The 20,877-nt window shown below is 41.0% G+C and overlaps 1 protein-coding gene across 1 annotated transcript; it reads right to left on the reverse strand.

Annotated features, from left to right (window-relative positions):
• Positions 1-150: 150 nt before the first annotated feature.
• On the reverse strand, positions 151-20,861 carry psmd13 (proteasome 26S subunit, non-ATPase 13). Its single transcript, XM_048546153.1, has 13 exons — positions 20,688-20,861; positions 19,866-19,944; positions 19,746-19,780; positions 11,488-11,543; positions 9,602-9,645; positions 9,433-9,519; positions 7,784-7,955; positions 3,485-3,564; positions 3,262-3,387; positions 2,468-2,530; positions 2,089-2,169; positions 1,653-1,769; positions 151-1,382 (listed from the first exon to the last, which is right to left on the reverse strand). The coding sequence occupies exons 1-13, from the start codon at positions 20,780-20,782 to the stop codon at positions 1,287-1,289; spliced, it is 1,131 nt and encodes a 376-aa protein (XP_048402110.1). The 5' UTR covers positions 20,783-20,861; the 3' UTR covers positions 151-1,286.
• Positions 20,862-20,877: the final 16 nt, after the last annotated feature.

A 20,877-nucleotide genomic window follows, 5' to 3' on the forward strand; every position in this document is an offset into this window, starting at 1 on the left:
CCACCAAATTTCAGAGGACTGGGAACAAACAGAGTCACAAAGCAGGAACAGTGCAAACAAATCCAGTTACTCCTCTATCTAAAACGAGATGGCTTAAATCAAGAATTTGCCACAGCGCTGAATAGTTTCTTCCAATAATCAACACAAGTGAACATTTTAAAATACTTTTATTCCATCTTAAATATTCATGTAAAATGGATCATGTCATCTCATGATTTTAGCAATAACTTCATTAATCCTGTCTTAAAAAAAGCTTTAAAATTGGGACAGGCAGGAGTACAGCACGGAGACTGCAGGAATATTTACCAATCTGTGGCCTCTTTACTTGATTGGGCAGCAGACCAGTCCTACATCATAGAACAATACGGATGGTTATAAAAGCAAAATACTGCAGATGCTGGGAAACAGAATGCTGGTAAACTCAGCAGGTCTGGTAGCATCTAAGTATACAGAAACACAGCTAACCGAGTCATATACCCCTTTCTCTCAAAGAGGAGTCATTTTGAATTCGACACAGTAACATTTTCTCCAGATGCTGCTGCCAGACATGCTGGGTCCCTCCAACATTTTCTGTTTATTTTAGTTACGACAATTATTCTCATTGTCAAAATGCATAGGCCAGTATTTACTGCCTATTTCAAACTGCTTTGAAGTTATGATGGGGCTTATTGAATCACCAATTAGTTTGTCATAGTTAAATTTCTAGCTGAAAACTCAAGCTTGAACTGCCTGTAGACTGAGGTTTAAAAGGGCTACATTAAAAAAAGTTGACATGGAATTGGAGTCACATTTTGGGCTCAGATAGCTGGCTTCCTTTTCTAAAGGACATGAAGCAAATAGAATTTTAGGACAATTTGAGAGCTTCATGATCACTTTTATTAAGATCAAGTTTTTCAAACTGAATTCAAATTCCCTGTTGGGGATTTTTAGATCTGATTTCTGGGTTCCTGGCTCGTAACAACTGTTACACTATATTACTTGTAGTTGCCTGTGTGACAATTAATTAAAAACTCCTGATGCAAGGGGTCACAGAAATAACTAAATGAGCAAGAAAGTTCATTTCAGGCCCAAGTCACTTTAAAACATGAAATCTTTGTTCCTTTGGTAAAGATACCACTCCTGAGAAAATAAAGCTAGTTCTGTGAGGTTTGAAAGAAGTGAAATTGGTGTAGCTGTTCACCGTGTCCCAAGTTATTAAAATAGAGTTCATTTCTGAAAATGACCTACTGAAAACTCTATGACTAATTTTAAAATGGGCAGTCAAGTGATCCCAGACAGAGCAATGGTTAGGTTAGGATATCCTGTGCCTGATGTTCCACAAGTAACGCCACATTTTTCACATCCTCACACCAGTAATCCAATCTGTCTTTCATTCCTTTAATCTGCAACACAGAAAGGCAGCAGTTATTGCCTTCAGCTTGAATCAACGGCCAATCATGGCACTCGGCACAAATAAACAATTCAGGGTACATTTGGCAAGTAATACAGATCAGAAGATCAGTAATATTACACTTTACACCTGATAAAAGTAAATTCAAACCAGTTACTTGTTTCAAGAAATCAAGTGACTGGAAAATGATGTTACTCTGATCACACAAGCTACTCGCCAAACGTCAGAGATACTTCATCTTGAAGCTCAATGTTTCTTTTACCTGTTGTAGGTCCAAAACTCGAGGCTGAACCCAAGTCATGTGAACACGTTCATCCACTTCATCAATGCTGCCCTTCACCAAACCGACAGACAGTGCCTTCATCACTAAAAGCTCCACCTGTTGGGTCAACAACAACAACTATAATAGTTCCTACAATCCATCCAAGTTCAGCGTTCTTGTCACACAACCACGTCCAATCACACGAAGACGGGTCGTGTGCGGGCATGTACAGGGAATAAGATGGGAGAGAATCTCATGAGTCTTAACAAGCTTGGGATCAAGAAAGGAAATATCATTTAATCCACAGGTCAAACATCTGCAAACAGAGTGCCCTCTTATATTGGTGGTTACTGTTGAAGCGTTTTGTTTCTTATTATATTTTATATTCTAAATGTTGTAACTGTTAGGGGCAAAACATCACAGAAAAGGCACTCACCTCACTAATAGGAACCTTTGCAATTTGAGAAATTTCCTTAAACGTTAATTGCCGATGGTTGGCTGGACGGGTGAAAGTCATCTAAAAGAAAGAGGAAAAACCCTGTGAAATTTTAAAAGATCTGACCCTATTTATACACAGCCAACATACATCCCAAAATGGGACCAAATGGTATCACAAGTAAGATGTCACCACTCCGAGGCCATGCTTGACACAGCTCATGCGGTGTGGATGGATTTTAGGATTGATCATTGAAAAGGAACCATAGGGGATTATTACAGTGGTGGGGGTGAGAGCAAGGGGTTGGGGGCAGGAGGGGGAGAGAGGGTAGGTGGTGAAGGAAAACCACACAGGTCAGGAGACAAGAAATTCAACAAACCTCCATCAGGCAAAGGAGTTGGATTTTTTGCATCAGTCGCAGCTCATTGGCTCTTAGGTCAGGCTGCAATTACAAGACAAAAAAATTCAGTATTTCCAATGCTGCTGTACCCTATCTATATCCCCCGTAACCACTATGCGCTCTCTGTATCCCTGCCCCACGCCTCCCCACCATTGCACACTCCAACTTGCACTCTATCCAACTCAACCTCTCCTCCCAACTTGTCCCACTCACTGATCCGCTGATTCCACCCTAAATCTCATTCCACTCTCTTCTCTCCCGGCCCCTCCCCCTCTCCACCTTGTCACCTGCCTTTGCTCTGTTCTTTCCCAAATTAACTCATTCACCCACCCATTGTCTCCTTCTGTCACCAGCCTCCTTTCACCCCACAACCCATGGGCAGCATGGTGGCTCAAGTGATTAGCACTGCAGCCTCACACCACCAGGGACTCGGGTTCGATTCCAACCTCGGGCGACTGTCTGTGTGGAGTTTGCACATTCTCCCTGTGTCTGCGTGGGTTTCCTCTGGGTGCTCCGGTTTCCTTCCACAGTCCAAAGATGTGCAGGCTAGGTGGATTGGCCATGCTAAATTGCCCATAGTGTTCAGGGATGTGGGGGTTATAGGGGGATGGGTCTGGGTGGAATGCTCGAGGGGCGGTGTGGACTTGTTGGGCCAAAGGGCCTGTTTCTACACTGCAGGGAATCTAATCTAAAACCAGTCACATGTCTTTCCTACGATATCTCCACCTCCATGTCTCTGTCAGATTCTCCATTCCTCCTAGCAGGCTATTCACCTGCTGTCCCCAAGATGCTTTGAGCGCTTGAAATTTCTCCACATTGCCACTGTTGAATGCGTGCAAAGTGTCGATCAGCCACTGCTTATCTGTGGTTCGAAGTGACTCCAGCACGGGATGCATTAACTGAAAAGGAACAGAGCATAATGTAGAACCTCAGCATGAGATAAAATTTCTCAAAACATACAAGAAAATAAACTCTCATTAGTATGCTGACACTCACGAGTTCTCCAAAGTTGTAAACATCTTCACCTAAAAGTCCAGCCAATCCAAGAGTGAATGCTCTCTCTTGATGCTCTGCAACTGAATCAAAATGACAAAAACCAAACCTTAGCTGATGAACGTAGAAAAATCAATAAGATTGAAGTGCAGTCATTGAAACATTCAATGCTCCAATGAAAAATCTACACCAAAAAAGAACAATTTAAAGTAAAATCAAAGGAAGGCTTAAACTAAATTTCAAATTATTTCTCGAACTGAGGGAGGGATTCTTCCAATTAAAGTATGAAAAATGGAAGTGTAATTTATTTGGCTGAAGTTTCCCTTGAGATAAGGAGGGGAGCATGGAATTACATTTCAAGAATAAAATTCTGATAACCAGTCAGGGGAATTAAAAACAAAATTTGAGAGAAACCCTTCTTGAGGTACCTCACACTGATATCTCCAGACAGACATTCTGCTTTAAAATCTGACACGGAAACCAATTTTCTTGCACTTTAAACAGTGAGAAGCTCAGTTTGTTTTATTTAAAACAGAGAAAGTTTAAGAGATTGAATAATGGTATTTCAAAGGGTTTTGAGAGCAGATCTTGACTCTGTATTCCATGGACTTATGGCTTGGAGACAGGATTGCTACATCTAAGCCCCGGCTAATTTCCTTGGGATAGTTACTATACTTGGTGGGCTATTACGTGGGAAAAAGGAGGAAGTCATTGACTCCAAGTTACTAAATTGGACAAATGCAACCATCAGGGCAAGCAGCACATGAAGGGGTGTGGCTGAACCTGTTGTTGCACAAACAACTGCGCAAGAACATAGAACAGTACAGAACAGGAATAGGCCCTTTGGTTCACTATGTCTATGTCAACCATCAGGCTGTTCTAAACTAATCCCAAATACCTGTACAGAATCCACATCCCTCTATTTCCTGCTTGTTCATTTGGCTGGCTAAATACCTCAAAATTGGCTAAGGCACCTAACACCCTGTAAAGAAACTCGCTTCACACATCTCTATTAAAACTTTCCTCCTTACACGTTAAAACAATGCCTCCACTCTGGGAAAAATACTCGACTATCCACCCTAAGAAGGCATTTCAAATTTGTACATTTCTAGAAAGCAATCTCTCAGCTTTTGACGCTCTAGCAAAATAATCAAAGTTTTCCCAACATTTCTTTGTAGGGAATACACATGAAGGTAACATCCTCTTTTGCACCCTCTCCAAAGGCTCCACATCCTTCCATAACATGGTGACCAAAGCCACACTCAATACTCCAAAAGTTTTATACAGCTGCAACATGACTTGTCAGCACCCCATCTACTAATAATCAAAATGGTAGTGGGCTAAAATTCCTCAGCCAGAGCTTGTACACGTTTTTTAAAAAACTTTTTTTTGTATTTCTTTCCCCCCATTCTTTCTTCTTACATTCCATCCTTGAGCCTTGAGTGAAGTCATCTCAGACTTGCAGTCTCAAGAGCCAGCTCCACGTGGATTGGATGGACTGTTATTCCAAACTTTTATTTTATTTTGCTAATTTATCCTTATGATGTTACACTTTTGCAACTAAGATCATGTGAAGGTCTACAATGCTGGATATTTTATTTCTTTTTACAACATTTTCCTAAGAATTTGTGCTTAAGAATCTGCACCTAGGTACATATGACCTTAAGACAGGCCATAAGTGGTGGTTTATAAAACTTTTCATTGTACTTACGTGAGTACATGACAATAAGCTAACTGATGAAGGCAAGCATGCCATACCTTTACCAGATTATTCACTTGCATTGTCACCCCAAGATCCCTCTGAATATCAATGCTTTTAAGCGTCCCACCATTTACAATATATTTTCCACCCAAGATGCATCACCTCACACTCGTTGACATCAAATTCTGCCATTTCTCTGCCCAACTTTCCAATTGATCTACATCTTAAGGTTTCCTTTCACAACTATCACTACCCACAATTCCAATTTTCATGTCTGCAAATTTACTGATCACACCATCTACACTTTCATCTAAATCATGCATACGAACAGAGGTCCCAGGACTGATCCCAGCAGGACACCACTGCTCACAGACCTCCACTCAGAAAAACACGCCTCCACAATTACCCTTTGTCTTCATGGCCAACCAATTTTGTATCCAACATACAAACGCACTGTGGATCCCATGTGATATAAATCTGGACCAGCCCAGACAGACTTTGTTAAATTTTTTTTTCCATTTATGGTATGTGGGCGTCACTGGCTGAACAGCATTTCTTGCCCTCGAGAAGGTGGTGGTGAGCTGCATTATTGAACCGCTGCAATCCACCTGCTGTGGGTGGAGCCACAATGCCAGTACGAAAGGAATTCCAGAATTTTGACCCAAAGATAGTGAAGGAATGACGATATATTTCCAAGTCAGGATGTTGATTGGTTTGGAGGGGAACTTGAAGGTGGTGGTGTAGTAGGGTCCATGTAGACAAACATCCAATGACCTATTCAATCATCTTTGTCACTCCCTCAAAAAACTCAAATTAGTGAAACAAGACATCCCCTGCACAAAGCCATGCTAACTATTCCTGATAAGTCCACTCCTTTCCAAATGTGAGTAAATCCTGTCCCTCAGAATCTTCTCTAATACTTTCCCCACTAATACAAGCCTATAATTATTCTTCTTAAACAAAGAAACAACACTTATTATTCTCCACAATTCTGGGACCTCGCCTAAGGATACAAAGATTTCTGTCAAGATTCCAGCAATCTCCTCTCATCTCCCACATTATCCTGGGATTGTTCCCATCAGGCTTTGGGGACTATCTAACAGCTCTTCCTTCTTAACAGCAAGATGTCTTAGAATATCAACATATTCCCTCCCTAATATTATCATCCAAATCCTTCTCCTCTGAATTCTGATGTGAAGTACACATTAAAACACCTCACCCATGTCCTCTGGTTCCACACACAAATTCGCTTCTTTGTCCCTGAGCAGACCCATCCTTCCCCTAACTACCCTCTTATTCCTAATATGTTTAAAATGCCTTGGGATTCTCCTTAGTTCTACATGCCAAGGACATTTCATAGCGTCTTTTAGTCCTCTTAACTCCTTACTCAAGTTCTTTCCTGCCTCCTTTATATTCCTCAAAGGCCCTGTTTGATGTTTCCTAAACCTTACATATGCTGCACTCTTCATTTTGGAAAAACATTTTCAATATGTCTCATCATCCAGGGTTCTTGAATCTTGCTATTCTTATATTTCAACCTCTCAAGAACATGCTGATCCCGAACAAAATCAAAGTTGCTGGAGGATTGCAGCAGCTCTGGCAGCATCTGTGAAGACAAAAAAAATTAACGTTTCAGGTCTAGTGGTCCTTCCTCAGCAGTTCTCAGGAAGGGTCACCGAACCAGAAACGTTAATTCTGTTTTTTCCTTCACAGATGCTGCCAGACCTGCTGAACCTCTCCAGCAACTTTGATTTTGCTCCTGATCCTGATCATTTGATCAACTAGCCTTTAAAAGACTTCAACATAGCAGATGAGGATTTAGCCTCAAAACAGCCACCCCCAATTTAGTTTCTACAGTTCCTGCCTCAAAACTGTTGAAATTACCCTTCCCCCAGTTTAGCATTTTCACCCATGGACCAGTCATATCCTTATCCATAACTATCTTAATATTTACAGAATTAGGATCACTATTCCCAAAATGCTCTCCTACTGAGACTTGGATCATCTGGTCAGGCACTTTCCCCAAAACATGGTTGAGTATAATGACTTCCTTACTTAGGTTAGTTGCATATTGTTTCATGAAACTCGCCTAGATGGACCTAAAAAAGTTCTGCCCCAGCTAAGGCCATGGCACCAAATCCTAGCCATTACTGAGGAAGTTAAAATCACTCATTACAACAACGTAGTCTTTATATCTTTCCATGATCTGCTTTCGTATCTGTTCCTCTGTCTCCCACTGGGAGGCTTACAGTATAACTCCATAATAGTTTTTGCACTCTTTACTCCTGAATTCTACCCATACTGCATTGCTAGATGAACTCCAAGATGTCCTCTTAGTGCAGCTGTGACACAGTCCTTAATCAGTAATGCAATGACCCCACCACTACTACATTCCTCTCTTATGTCTGAAACATCTAAACCTTGGAAAGTCGAGTAGCTAGTCCTGCCCTTCTCTCAACCAAGTTTCTACAATGGCTACAATAGTTTCACTATTTATCCAGGTTCCAAATTCATCTGCCTTAATTGTTATACACCTCAAGCTCTTCGTCAATCAATCACTCTACATGCTGACCGACTGCTCTTTTAATGCTGTCAGTTACCTGGCAAATCTTTGATATCAATGCAACCCAGGAACCGCAGGGCATCCTTGTAGTAGGAAGCATGATTTCCAACTATCTGGTAATACTTGCTTGACAGATCATAAAAGCGTCCATGAACTGATGTAACCCCAGGAAGGTTAGTCAGCATCTCATCCACCTCCTCAATTGTTTTCTGAAAGAATATTAATTGAGTTCAAGTTATTCTTTTTAGCATAGTTACTTCTTCCTGGATATACGACAATACAGGAACAGGAATAAGAATGAAGAAATAAATGATTTCTGACGCTAAATTTATCTTTAAACACATGGGGGATTTAGATTTTGTGCAACCAATAACTAATTATACCAGAGATGTCCCCATTCTGATATTTCTCAATTAACTGAAGTGCATGTCTTGTCAACATTGGCAATAAAGCTGATAAAGGAACATGTAAACAGGGGAGGCGTCATTAAACCCTCCGGTCTGTTTTCTTGTTTCATGGCAGATCTGTAAACCAACTCCATATACTTGCATTTACCTCAATCCTATAAAACCGTTGCAATTTCATACATACAACACTGCCTAGTTTTCTGTCATAATCAAATTTGGATGCATAACTCTACCTCAAAGTAGTCGATAAATATAAGTTAAGGCCAAAACACAAATCCTCACAGGATCTGGGTAATATGTTGTACAGGGCACCTGGCTTTCATCTGTATTGCTTTCTATTGCTCAGTTTCTTATCCAGCACAATATTTTTGCCTTCAACCTCAAGCACCTTATTGGAATTCCATGCAATTACCAATTAGGGAGATCCCCATCCACTATTTTTGTTGTCAAATATTCAATCAAATGAGTTAGTCATCCAAGAGAAGGCTGTTTTTATATCAGATTTGCAGCAAAATCCAAAGTGCTGGAGCAACTGTGCAGGTTTGGCAACATCAGTGCAGAGGCAGAGTTAATATGTCCAGTCTGATATGACTTCAGAAAAGTTCTGAAGAGTTATACTGGATTTGAAATATTAAGGGGCTCTCCACTGGTGGCGTCAATCCCAGCAGAATTACTTATGACTTGTTATCTCAGCAAGGGAGTTTGCTGCAGAAGTTTAAGGCTCAGTGGTAGAGGTTTCAGCTGATCCAATCTACAGAGATGGGGATGTTTGCTGATAATTGCACAAACTTCTTTACCAAATGGATACTACTTTAGCAGCTGAAGAATTGTCCCTAGGCAAATCTTTTGTAGCCGTTATTACTGTCATCTTCTCACTCGCTCATGTTCTTCACGTTTTTCTATTTTATATGCTTTTTCTTTTTGTTTTATGTTCACTCTTTTTAGTTATCGATGGCTACCTTTTTTGGCAAATGCAATTTCTACTCGATTGGAATAAGCTTGACTTGTAGCACAAGATTTTCAGAATGTTGCATCCCAGTTCAGTTGGATAGAGTCTCTCATTGCAGCAAGTCTAACATCTTGAATGTTTCTCATGACCTCAGTTTAGGGTGATGAGTGCACAATTGTCCTCACTAAAATTGAACCATGCCACAGCTCCAGCTGTGTATATACTAAATTGAAGTTCTAACTTGAAAAATAGTGATGTAACCTTGCTACATTCTGAAGTGTTTCTCTGTACATTGGCACTGTCCTTGATTTCGTATCAATTATACTTTACCTTTGTCACTGGCAGATCTCCAACATTTAATTTCAAAGCACCAATAGCTGTTTTGCAGAGAATCACTGCCTCATCACTGGATTTGACCTAAAACAAAGTAAGCAAAAAATAAATAGAATAAACAAAGTAAATTGAACAAAACCAATGCAATACTACACAAAGCTCTCACCTTTTCTTTTGTCTTTTCCAAAAATGTTAGGGCCACATTAGGATCTGTAATTAAACACAATTCGTATCAATTACCATGGACAAAGGCCAAAGATCCAGTTATAGATTATAGGGACCAATATATTATTTCCCATTGGCTGATCTCAAGATTCAACTGTCTTGAATAGGTGAAGGCAAAGACATTCTCCTCCACTAGTGTGATGGAGACAAATAATTTATAATAATTAGGTTAGTTTCTTGTCTGAAACAGCAAACTCTTACTCCTCACATCCCATAATATTTGGGCTAGTGCTTCTAGGTAGTAATTGCTGTTGACCCCAATCACAAAGAGTTTTGTCTCAGTCCAAGTCCTGGTTGCTGAGAGCCACGGATGAAACCCTCGGCCCTATTCTTGTTAATTAGCAGAAACCGATTTAGCATTTGTGCAACAGTTCCAGCTCCAGAAAATTCAAACAGGATGAAACCAAAGAACAGATGCAGAAATAAAGGTCAAGGAGTGATTGGCTAGGACCTCAAACTTCACTTGGTTTGACAGTTTTAATCCATCAGTCAATCTAATGGCATTGATTTGGAGCCTGGTATTGAGTTTAAACATTGATAACAAATCTTATGATAACCGTACAGATCCACAGCTAGTCAATTCCACCACATAAAATACAAAATCCTTAAGTATGCATGTAGCAGTTGAGCAGATATTTACTCCAAATAAACACTGGAAAGACTTAATCATCTTTGGTCGCCACTACATTTTCTGCTTCCTAACCATGAACATACTCTCTCTCCCTGGCGACTGTCTGAGATTAAACCAGTGTGTTTGGGATCTTAAATGAGTTCTGATCACACATTCACGTCATCATTAAGACCATTTATTATTCTGCAATATTGCCCTACGATGATCCCGCTGCAGCTCAACTGTGGGTGAATCCCTCATGCGTGCCTTTGTCACCTCTAGACTTGATGCACATCTGTCTGGGCTCCCACATTCTACCCTCTTAACGTGGTCACCCAAAACTGTTTGCCCATGCTCTGACTTGTACCAAGTCCCATTTCAGTCTGCTCACTGAGGAATGTTCTCATTTTCGTCCTTTTCTTCAAATTCCTCCAAATTCTAACTTCTGGCGTATCCCTCACTTTAATTGCTCTGCCGCTCACAGTACTGCCTTCAGTTCACAGTTTCCAAGCTCGCCCTCATTCTCCTTGTTTTGGGTGCTTCTCAAAATACACCACTTTAAGCAAAACTTTTGATCATTTCCCCTAACATCTTATTTTGTTCTGTCAAATTTTGCTTGATAATGCTCCTATGAAGTTTTTTGGTACATTCTATTACAGTAAAGGTAAATACAAGTTATCATTGTAAAACCTAGACATAGAAGTTGCTAGTCAGATAACCACCCCAGGACACTCCATCTCTGGGAGAAAATATTGGTATTGAAGAGAACGCAGCACAGATTTGCCACAATGATACCAGGGCTAAACTGATTAAGTTACAAAGTACAGATTGAACTGATTGATTCTTATTCACATTAGAAGATTAAGGGGTGTGCTAATGGAGTTGATGATTAGAGGAAATGATAGGGCATCAACTATTTCTTCTAAAGTGGTCCAGAATAAGGGGCATAGTCTTCAAGTTAGAGTCAGGCATCACAGATATCATGAAAATAATTGCAGAAATCTGGAACTCTCACCAAAAAGCTATTGAAGCTGAGGATCAACTGGGGCTTTCAAAAATCAGATTTATGGTTGTTTCGGGCAAGAACACAAAGAAATATGGAGCCATGAAAATGATGGAATTGGTGTTCAGCTAAGCCATGATTAACTGATTGATAGAATAGGCTCAGGAGGTGGAATGGCCTTCCTTTGATCCTAAGCTGGGGAGAACAGACTCACCTGTCATTTGCCGCACAACATGTAGAACAATCTCCACAAGAGACAGAGGGTTAATCCTGTAACAATATGTTGTAAAAGGGTTTAATCTAAAGAGCTTTGCTTTAAAGTAGTAACAGAATTTAAGCAAAATGTGCTTTTTTTCCAGTATAACTTCACTTCCCTGACACTGCCAACCCCCAAAATCAAGAAATTACTCTCAAAACAATTATCGTTCTAGCTGGGAGTCAGAGGATATTTGGCAAGTTATTATTTGCAATTTCCCGCAAAAATGCTTCTGAGAGTTCTGAGCACATTAACAAGCTCCTTATTAAGCTATTTACAGCCAATTACATGGTTTCTAATTCTGATTACCTGGAAGGGCACAGCCAACAGTTGGCACTGTTTTCCCACAGAGCCACAATGCAGTAAATCAGAGAGATTGTTTGGATGCTGCAGTCAAATTAAAAGGTTGTGGCGTATGAATTTCAGGACCAGTGTGCTGCCAGGTATTTAGGCTGCACACCCCAAAGACTTGTCATTTGTGTCAAACAGACTATCCCTTCAGCTGTTTTCAACAAGGTGCTGACACTGCCTGACTCTTGCAAATCTCACAACATTGACATTAAATGGGATTCTGCAACTGGACATTTGCTGGATAATTTGGAGCACGCCAGGAAATATGCTGACAGCCAATTTATAATTCAGTCAGGTTTTCAATGTGGCGTATTTACATTTTTTGAAAGCTACTTACGTTAACACACAGGACAGAAAACAGAAACAGCACAGAAATGCATTGCATTGATTCAACTAAAACAGGTGACAGACATTCGCTGGTTGATTTCTCAGGGCAACGTCCTGGCCAGAGTTAACACGACTAGTTTAAAATTTAAATAAAGACGATAGCTAATGGTTATTCATCATCAATTGGTGCTTTCTCCATGGCAATCTCTACATCACAGTCCACAGATGCTGCCAGACCTGCTGAGCTTTTCCAGCACTGTTTTGATTTCTGAACTTCAGCATCTGAAGTACCTTGCTTTTATTTGAACATATTAACAAGTGTTCAGAAAAGACAGGGAAAGTGAGGATGGGAGTGATGTGTCACCACTGATTTCTCAAGTTAATGTAGAGCTGGAAAGCACCAAATCCATTTACTACAGAGTTGAAAACAAGAAAAGAATAATCACACCACTGGAAATATTCTATGGCCCTTCAAACATTGGCACTAATGGACAGTTCTCATGTAGCTTCAATCCCTGCAACTGTCCAACAGTAATGAGATTTTATAAGCTGTATGGAGGCATATGGGGATTCTAAGAGAGGCTGAGGGACCTTGTGAAAACACTGTGGGAACCATTCAAATGGGGGAAGGATAGAGCAATATAGTAGTAGTAGCCAACAGTACAATTCACAAGATGGATACTGTTCTCTGCAGCCATAAAATGAGACCTAAAGGCTGTTTTGAATGTCTAGTACCAGGATTAAGGCCATTTCATCAGGGAGGAACATCAAGTGGATTTGGAGGGCTGCAGCTGTTGTCATTTAGATCAACACGAATGACATTGACTGAGAAGGAAGTTCTGCTGAAAGTTTTTGCACAGTGAGGAGCTATACTAAAATACAGATCCTCCAAGATGACGCTATCAGGGGCATCAAATTGGCATAGTGTAAACAAAGTAACGGAGTCAAATGCATGACTGAAAACTGGCATGGGAAGAACAGGTTTCAATTCATGGGGCACTGGCACTAGTCTTGGGGAAAGGGGAACTGTTCCGGCTCAACAGACTTTACTTGAGTCATGCTGAGACCAGTTTCATGGCAAATTAAATAACTAGGGCTGTAAAGAGGACCTTAAACCTAATTACAGGAGGTATGTGTGGTGTGTGGGCGGAGGGGGACACGTGTGCTAGCAAAGCAAACGACATGGGAAGCATCGCAAAGCAACTGTGACCACGATACCCCGAGTGAGAGAGGAAGGGACAGAGTGTACAAATATAGATAAACAGCAAATAGGGACTCAGGAGCAACAAAAGGTAAAAAAGCAAAATTAATGGCTCTTTTCTTGAATGCACATAATATTCAGACAACAGAAACGAATTAATGGTATAGAGGTTAATGGGTTAAAAGCTATAACTGTTACTGGAGGGAAGAAAAACACTAATGAGTCTAAAGGCTGATAAATCTCCTAAAACTAATGAGCTGCATTCTAGAATTTTAAAAGCTCTGTGAAAAGTAGTTATGATGACAGATTTTCAACCAGTCTTAAATTTTACAGCTTTCTCTGTCAATCTTTGGTTCCCTTTTATAAACTAGACCCACAGTTATTTAACTGAAGCTGTTTTATTTATTCACATCTGAGGGCGGCACAGTGGCTCAGTGGTTAGCACTGCTGCCTCACAGCACCAGGGACCCAGGTTCAATTCTACACTTGGGCAACTGTGTGTGGAGTTTGCACATTCTCCCCGTGTCTGCATGGGTTTCCTCCGGGGGGATGGGTCTGGGTGGGACAGTCCAAGGGTCAGTATGGACTTGTTGGGCTAAAGGGCCTGTTTCCACACTGTAGGGATTCTATTCTATGATCATGTGCTCTGCCCATACTTGGCTCATTGTCTGCTGATGCTTCACCCTGAAATGGTTGTTTTTTTAGCATTTTATCAGTGGTGTTTTATGACTGCCTTCCACTTCCACTGAAGTTAGCTCTCTTCCAATTTAGAAATTCTGCTTTAAATAGTTTTGTTCTTTTCCATTTTGTCAGTAAACGATCATCTATCCCGTCTCTAATTCCCTTTCTCCTTAAAGACCTTGAATGCATTGCTGCTTCCCAAATCAATTTGTCATTCTTGCAATCCCATATTTAAATCTGAACCACACAGCCAAGACACCAACGCAATTCAGTCACAAACGGCATTCTATTTGATCCTGGCAAAGGTAAAAAATTTTCCTTCCTCATAGTCTGAAGCCTTTGCTACAGTTGACCACACCATCCTCAAAACATTCTTACTGCGTCCAGCTGGGTAGGAACACTCAAACTTCAATCCATTCTTATCTGCCTAATCACAATCACAGCATTACTTGCAATAACTTCTCTTCCTCCTCCTGTACTGTTATCTGTTAAGAATACATTTTGCCTCTTTCCTGTTTCTCACCTGCATGTTGGCCCCTCAGTAACATCATCTAAAGACACAGCGAAAATTTTCACCAGTACAACGTTGACACCCAGCTCTACTTTTTCCACCACCTCTCTCAACTGCTGCACTATTACCAACTTAATCAATTTCCTGGCTGGCATTCAGTACTGGATGAACATAAACTTCCTCCGATAAATGTTGAGACATCCGAAACCATCATTTTTGGTCCCAAATCTAACCTCCGTTGCATAGTTACCAACTCTGTTACCAGGGTCAGGAACAGTCTGATTAAATCAATGTTCACAACATTTGAGATCAAATATGACACTAGAGGAGTTCCAAATTACACGTTCATAGTATCACTAAGACAACCTGTGTAACATCACCTAACCTTGCCTGTCACAGTTCATCTTCTGCTGAAATCCCTCAGCCTTTGCTGCCTCAAGATTTAGGTTCCACACCATCCGAGCTGGTCTCCCAGGTTATACTTTGTAAACCAGAAGTTATGAAATGCTTGGTTGCCCATGTCTTAACTCATACAAAGTTCCATTTCCCACTGAACAGCTTGGTCTCGCTGACCTACAACAGCAACTAATCAAGCAATGTTTTTTTCCAACTCTTGCTATTCTTCCCAACTCTAATCTTCTCCAGACCCACTACCCTCAGATATCTGCTCCAATTCTGGCCTCTTGGGAATCTCCAATCTTGATTTTGCCACCATTTGTGGCAGTACCCAGGAACCAAGATCTGGGATGCCACCCTACACCTTTCTACCTTTCAACCTGACTGACCCAAGATTTTGGTCAACTGAGCAAATAGCTTCCTGTATGGCTCTTTTCCAATATCTGGTTTTATTATGCTCCTGTAAACTGCTCTGGCATGTTTTGTTACATTAGAAATGCAACATATTTGCAATTTGTTGCAAAGGCAGGACGTACTTGAAAGTTGACTAAACCTAACAGAGTAAGTTGCCTAGTCCAAATGCCTTGCATCTTGGGTTACTAAAAGAATGGATGTGGAGGCAGAGGAAGGGCTTCCCATGATCTTCAAATATTTCCTAGACTGGAATGGGAGATGCCAAAGGCTTGGAGTGTGACAATACACAATATTTAAAAATTGCTATCAATGTGCACCTGGTAACTAAAGGTTGGTCTCTTTAATATCAGTGGTACATAAAAATTCAGAATCAATAATCAGGGTTTAAAAAAGTAGAAGTTTGAGTTAATTAAGCAGAACCAGTGTGCATTTGTGAAAAGATAAATCTTGCTTCACTGATCGAACTTTATGAGGCAACACGTAGTTGAATGGAATGAAATGAATGCTGTTTACATGGATTTTGAAAAAGGAATGCCAAAAATACCATATAAAATCTGTTTAATAATCCTGAGGGTCATGGAATGGGAGGGTTTAGGGTCAGTTCATTAGATACATAATCCTGAGGGCCTGACTAATAGGAAGGATGGGAACATGCTCCTGTAAAATGCCCACCAAGACAGCCAATGGAATTTAAATTCAATTAATTAGAGGAAAGACTCATCTTCAAAAATATTCATGGTCACTTTTCTATCTGGTTCAATGTCCTTTTGGGAAGGAAACCTGTCACCCTTATCCAATCAGACCCACATGCGACTCCTAAATCACTGATGCATTGGTCTCAAGTGAAGCAAGCCACTCTATAGAATCAAATTGCTAGAGAAAAATGGAAAGGAAAACAACCAGATAGAAAACCTGTTAATGGTAATGGCAACGCTTCCTCAGCCCAGTCAACCCTGCAATATTCTCATTAAAGCCAGAAAATTTGTACCTAAATTGAGAGAGACCTGTCCCACAGACTAATCAAGACCAACTTGGTACAATCATACCCACCTATCATAACTTAGACGATAACCCAGGCTCCTCCACACCATCCCGGGGTATGCCAGCAGGACAGACTCATTAGATGTAGTAGGATAACGGAACATAGCTAGATGGAATTAGCTTGGGCTGCTGTAATATTGACCAAGGACCCCAGAAGCTGTCACTGCAGTAAACAAAATAGGCAAAAAAACCTCCTGCTTTCTGTCGACTGCCCTTCCCCAACTGATGAATCAATAATCCTCCACATCGAGTATCACTTAGAATTAGTACCAATGGTAGGGAGAGCACAGAAAGTAATCTGGGATGAAACTACACTACCCATCAACAGCTGCTCAATGGGGCCACTAGTCATTGAACTGATCAAGTCCTGAAGGGTGTAGCTGCTGGACTGCTTCTACAGTAGATGGTGAGGAATCCAACATAAGGAAAATCTGGTTTGACTAAGTATACATCCATAACAGCAGTAGCACAAAGAGCCATTACATATCTATTGTTAAAACTAAGTTTATTTTTGTGCTGTGTATGCCCTCCATCATGCCCTGAACACCACCACTATCCTAAAAGGGGACAGATTCAAAATTCATTATCTAGGAGCTACCATGGACCATCAATGGCAGAATTATGAACTCATGACCCAGCATGTATTTTACTCCTTTTAGTTGGGATCATGTTCAGCATGGACTAGTTGGACTGAAGAGTCTGTTTCTGTGTTGCACAACTATGACACTATATGCTGGGGGTTCAATTCCAGTACAATGAGAAGTTCAGGGGTAGCTCCAGGCATACCCAACAGTACCAATCTGTAGTTACGTTTTGTTAAATAGCAGTAACAGCCAGCAATTGAGCTAAGCAATCCCACAAGAGAACAGATTAAGGGTCTGCATTCCCACTATATCACAGCATAAATGTGAACAATTAAGAAACTAACAGGAGAAAGCGGCTCCGTAAATATTGCCAGCGTTTGAGAAGCCCAGCACATTATAGTCATACAGCACAGAAAAAGAACCTTAATCCAACTCATCCATGCTGACCACATATTCTAAATTAATCTAGTCCCATTTGCCAGCATTTGGCCCATATTCCTCTAAACGCTTCCTATTCATATACCCAGCTCTGAACAGGTTAATTAGAAAATATCTAAACAGCAATAACCCATTCACTGACATTTAGTTTAGAATTCAGCAATTTGGGCCAGTCAGCTCACATCATTATAATCTTGCCCCAAAATGAACAAATGAGCTGCATGTCAGAAGCGAGGTGGGTAACTGCCCTAGACATCAAGGTGACATTTGACCTGGTGTGACATCAAGAAGCACCAGCAAAATTTGACAACGGGAATCCAAGGAAACTTCTCCCTCAGTTGCAATTTTATCTAGTACAAAGGAAGATGATTGTGACTGTTGGAAGTCAATTATTTCCACGGCAGGACATCACCGTAGGAGTTTCTCAGGGTAATGTCCTTGGTCTAATCACCTTCAGTTACTTCAATGACCTTCACTCCATCATAACATTTGATGTAAGGATTTTTGGCTGATCACTGCAAATTGATTGGGGCCTCAATTGGATATTTAAATAGTCCTTGACCATATGCTAGAAAACACGGATTACATTCAGACTTGGACTGAAAAGTACCAAGTACCAGATAATTACCAAAGCCAACAAGAGAGAATCTAATTATTTCCTCATGACACTCAATTGTAATTATCACTGAATCACATTATGTCAACATCAACACGCTAGGTGTTTTTACTGGTCAGAAATTGAATGAAACCAACAATACAAATACCGTGTCTATAACAGCATATCAGAGACTGGGAATTCTGCAGCAAATAACAACTCCTGACTTGCCAAAAGCTGTTCCCTATAATAGAAGGCACAAATCAAGAATGCAATTCATCTCCCCACTTACCAGATAATAATTCAACACCTCAAATATTCACTCCCTCCAAAACTGGCACAGTAACAGCAGTGCATACCAGATATAAAATGCACTGCAGAAACCCATGAAGTCCTCTTTCGAAGATGTCAACTCTTTCTATAAGGATCAGTGACAAAAAATTGGGCTCCAGGACAGAAAACAGCAAGTCATTCGTTTTTCAGACTGGCAGAGGAAAGTGGTTTTCCCCTGGAGTCATGCATGGGACTACTTTTTTTTGATACATATGTATGACTTTAATTGTGGAACATGGACTAAAATTTGAAAATTTTCCAATTGATGCCAAACTGAGTTGTGGCAAAGTGAGGATGAACATATCACCTGTGACAGCACTTTGCCAAACTATCAGAACCAGCAGACAAGTGGCATGTGAAAATTAATGCAGAAAAAACAAGGAATAATTTTGGAATAACAGATAGGTAGTGGCAATGTAGGCTTTTTAGCACATTGTTTAAATGTTTAAATAGAGGAGGAGCTAGGAATTCGTGCATATTGATCTTTTAAGGTAGCAGGGCTTTTGGGAAAATTAATTTGGAAGGCATAAGCAATCCTAATTCCCATAATCAGAGGTATTAAGTTCAAAAGCAAGAAGTTATGCTGAATCTTTATAGAACTTTTTCGGTCACAGCTGTAGTATTGCATCTAATTCTGGTCACCAGGCTTTAGGAACTAAGGAGCTACTGAAAGGCTGCAGAAGCTATTTACCAAAATTTGCCGAGAAATAAGAAATTGTTCTGTGTTTTTTACTCCTTAGAGCAAAGTAAATTTAGTGGAGATTTAGTAGAGGTCTATTACATTGTCTATTTTACCTAAGATTGCACAATGGAAATCTCTTCCCGTTATGTTATATCAACAATGCAGCACAGATTTATGACTCTCGGAGACAGGTGAAACAGGGGTATGATTTTGCCATGAAAGAACACACAAAGTGGTTAAAAAAAGGGTCTGGAATTCACTGTCTCTTAAAGTAGCAGAAATGGGGACAATTAACAATTGCAAGAAAACAAATTCAGATGAGCATTTAAGAGAAATAAACTTTCAGGGCTTCAGGGAGAAAGATGAAGAATTAAGCAGCTTGCTCTACAGAGATCTGTGATCTATTCCAGAGCAGACATGCAGTCTATGAACAAGTGGTTTCATTCTGTAAGTCACATCCAAGTCTCTTATGTCACTGGGAAAAGAAGGTGATAAGTTCTTGAACCAGGGGAATTATGGAAGAGGTACCAGCAGACAGAGATTAATATGGAATTGCACTAGCTCAAATTTAATAGAAAAGATGGCCTGAATAGCATCTTCCATGCTGTTAATTTTCAGTATAATATACTTTTAGGTGTAATTTTTAAAGAAGTATTTCTTACCTGTGTTCAAATTCACTAATAAAATTCTCATACAGCTGCAAAATAAAAGTTTTATTATATGATGAAAGAAGCCAACTAAAATTAGTATGTTGAAGGGAATGTTGAGGTTAAATCACCCACCTTGATCAGACCATCACCTGTGGCGAAGCAGGGATTTTGAACAAAGTTCTGGAGTCGGACAGTCAACTGGTGCCACAGTCTGCATTTAAAACAAGTCAGGGTTACAGCGTGGAGGCATCAGGAGCCATTAGCACCATCCAGAGGAAATCAACAACAGATACAGATGGCTCATTGTTGAAAACTGCTAGTTCCAGTATCCTCATCCTAACACAGAGATCCTCACTTCCCGCTTGTCCCAGATAACAAAGCGTGGAGCTGGATGAACACAGCAGGCCCAGCAGCATCTCAGGGGCACAAAAGCTGACGTTTCGGGCCTAGACCCTTCATCAGAGACGAGGATGGGGAGAGGGTTCTGGAATAAATAGGGAGAGAGGGGGAGGCGGACCGAAGATGGAGAGGAAAGAAGATAGGTGGAAGGAGGTGCAGTGGGAGAGAGATCCCCGAGGTTTGTCCGGAGGGTAACTTCTTCAGGTTAGGCATCCTTGGAAGAGGCTTCGCAATGAGGTTAAAAGGGTCCAGGCCCGAAACCTCAGCTTTTGTCCTCCTGAGATGCTGCTTGGCCTGCTGTGTTCATCCAGCTCCACACTTTGTTATCTCGGATTCTCCAGCATCTGCAGTTCCCATTATCTCCCGCTTGTCCCAGCCCACTTTATCCCGCCTCCTTTACCCGAAACCCCCAAAAAGAGTACAATGTCGGGACCGGCAAGGCCTGAGACAGACAGACACAGAGGGTTCAGAGAGAAGGGCCTGGGCAGTGACTCAGCGGGGGCCAGCCCAGGAATCGGGGTTTCGCTGTAACGGGGCAGAGAGGCTCTCACTCACTTTTTGTTGTAAAGCTCCTCCATTTGCTGCCAGTCAGGGCCGAGCTCTCCGGCCCCGATCTGCTGCTGTTGGAGGAACCCGCTCACATCCCTCATGGTGCCGGCTGCCTCTGTAAACCGCAGGCTCGGCTTCTGGCTGCGTCAAGGCCGCACGGCTCCAACCGGAACCGATCACTACAACTTCCGGTACT

This window comes from Stegostoma tigrinum, chromosome 17 (genome assembly GCF_030684315.1).
Source record: "Stegostoma tigrinum isolate sSteTig4 chromosome 17, sSteTig4.hap1, whole genome shotgun sequence".
In the NCBI taxonomy this organism is placed as follows: Eukaryota; Metazoa; Chordata; class Chondrichthyes; order Orectolobiformes; family Stegostomatidae; genus Stegostoma; species Stegostoma tigrinum.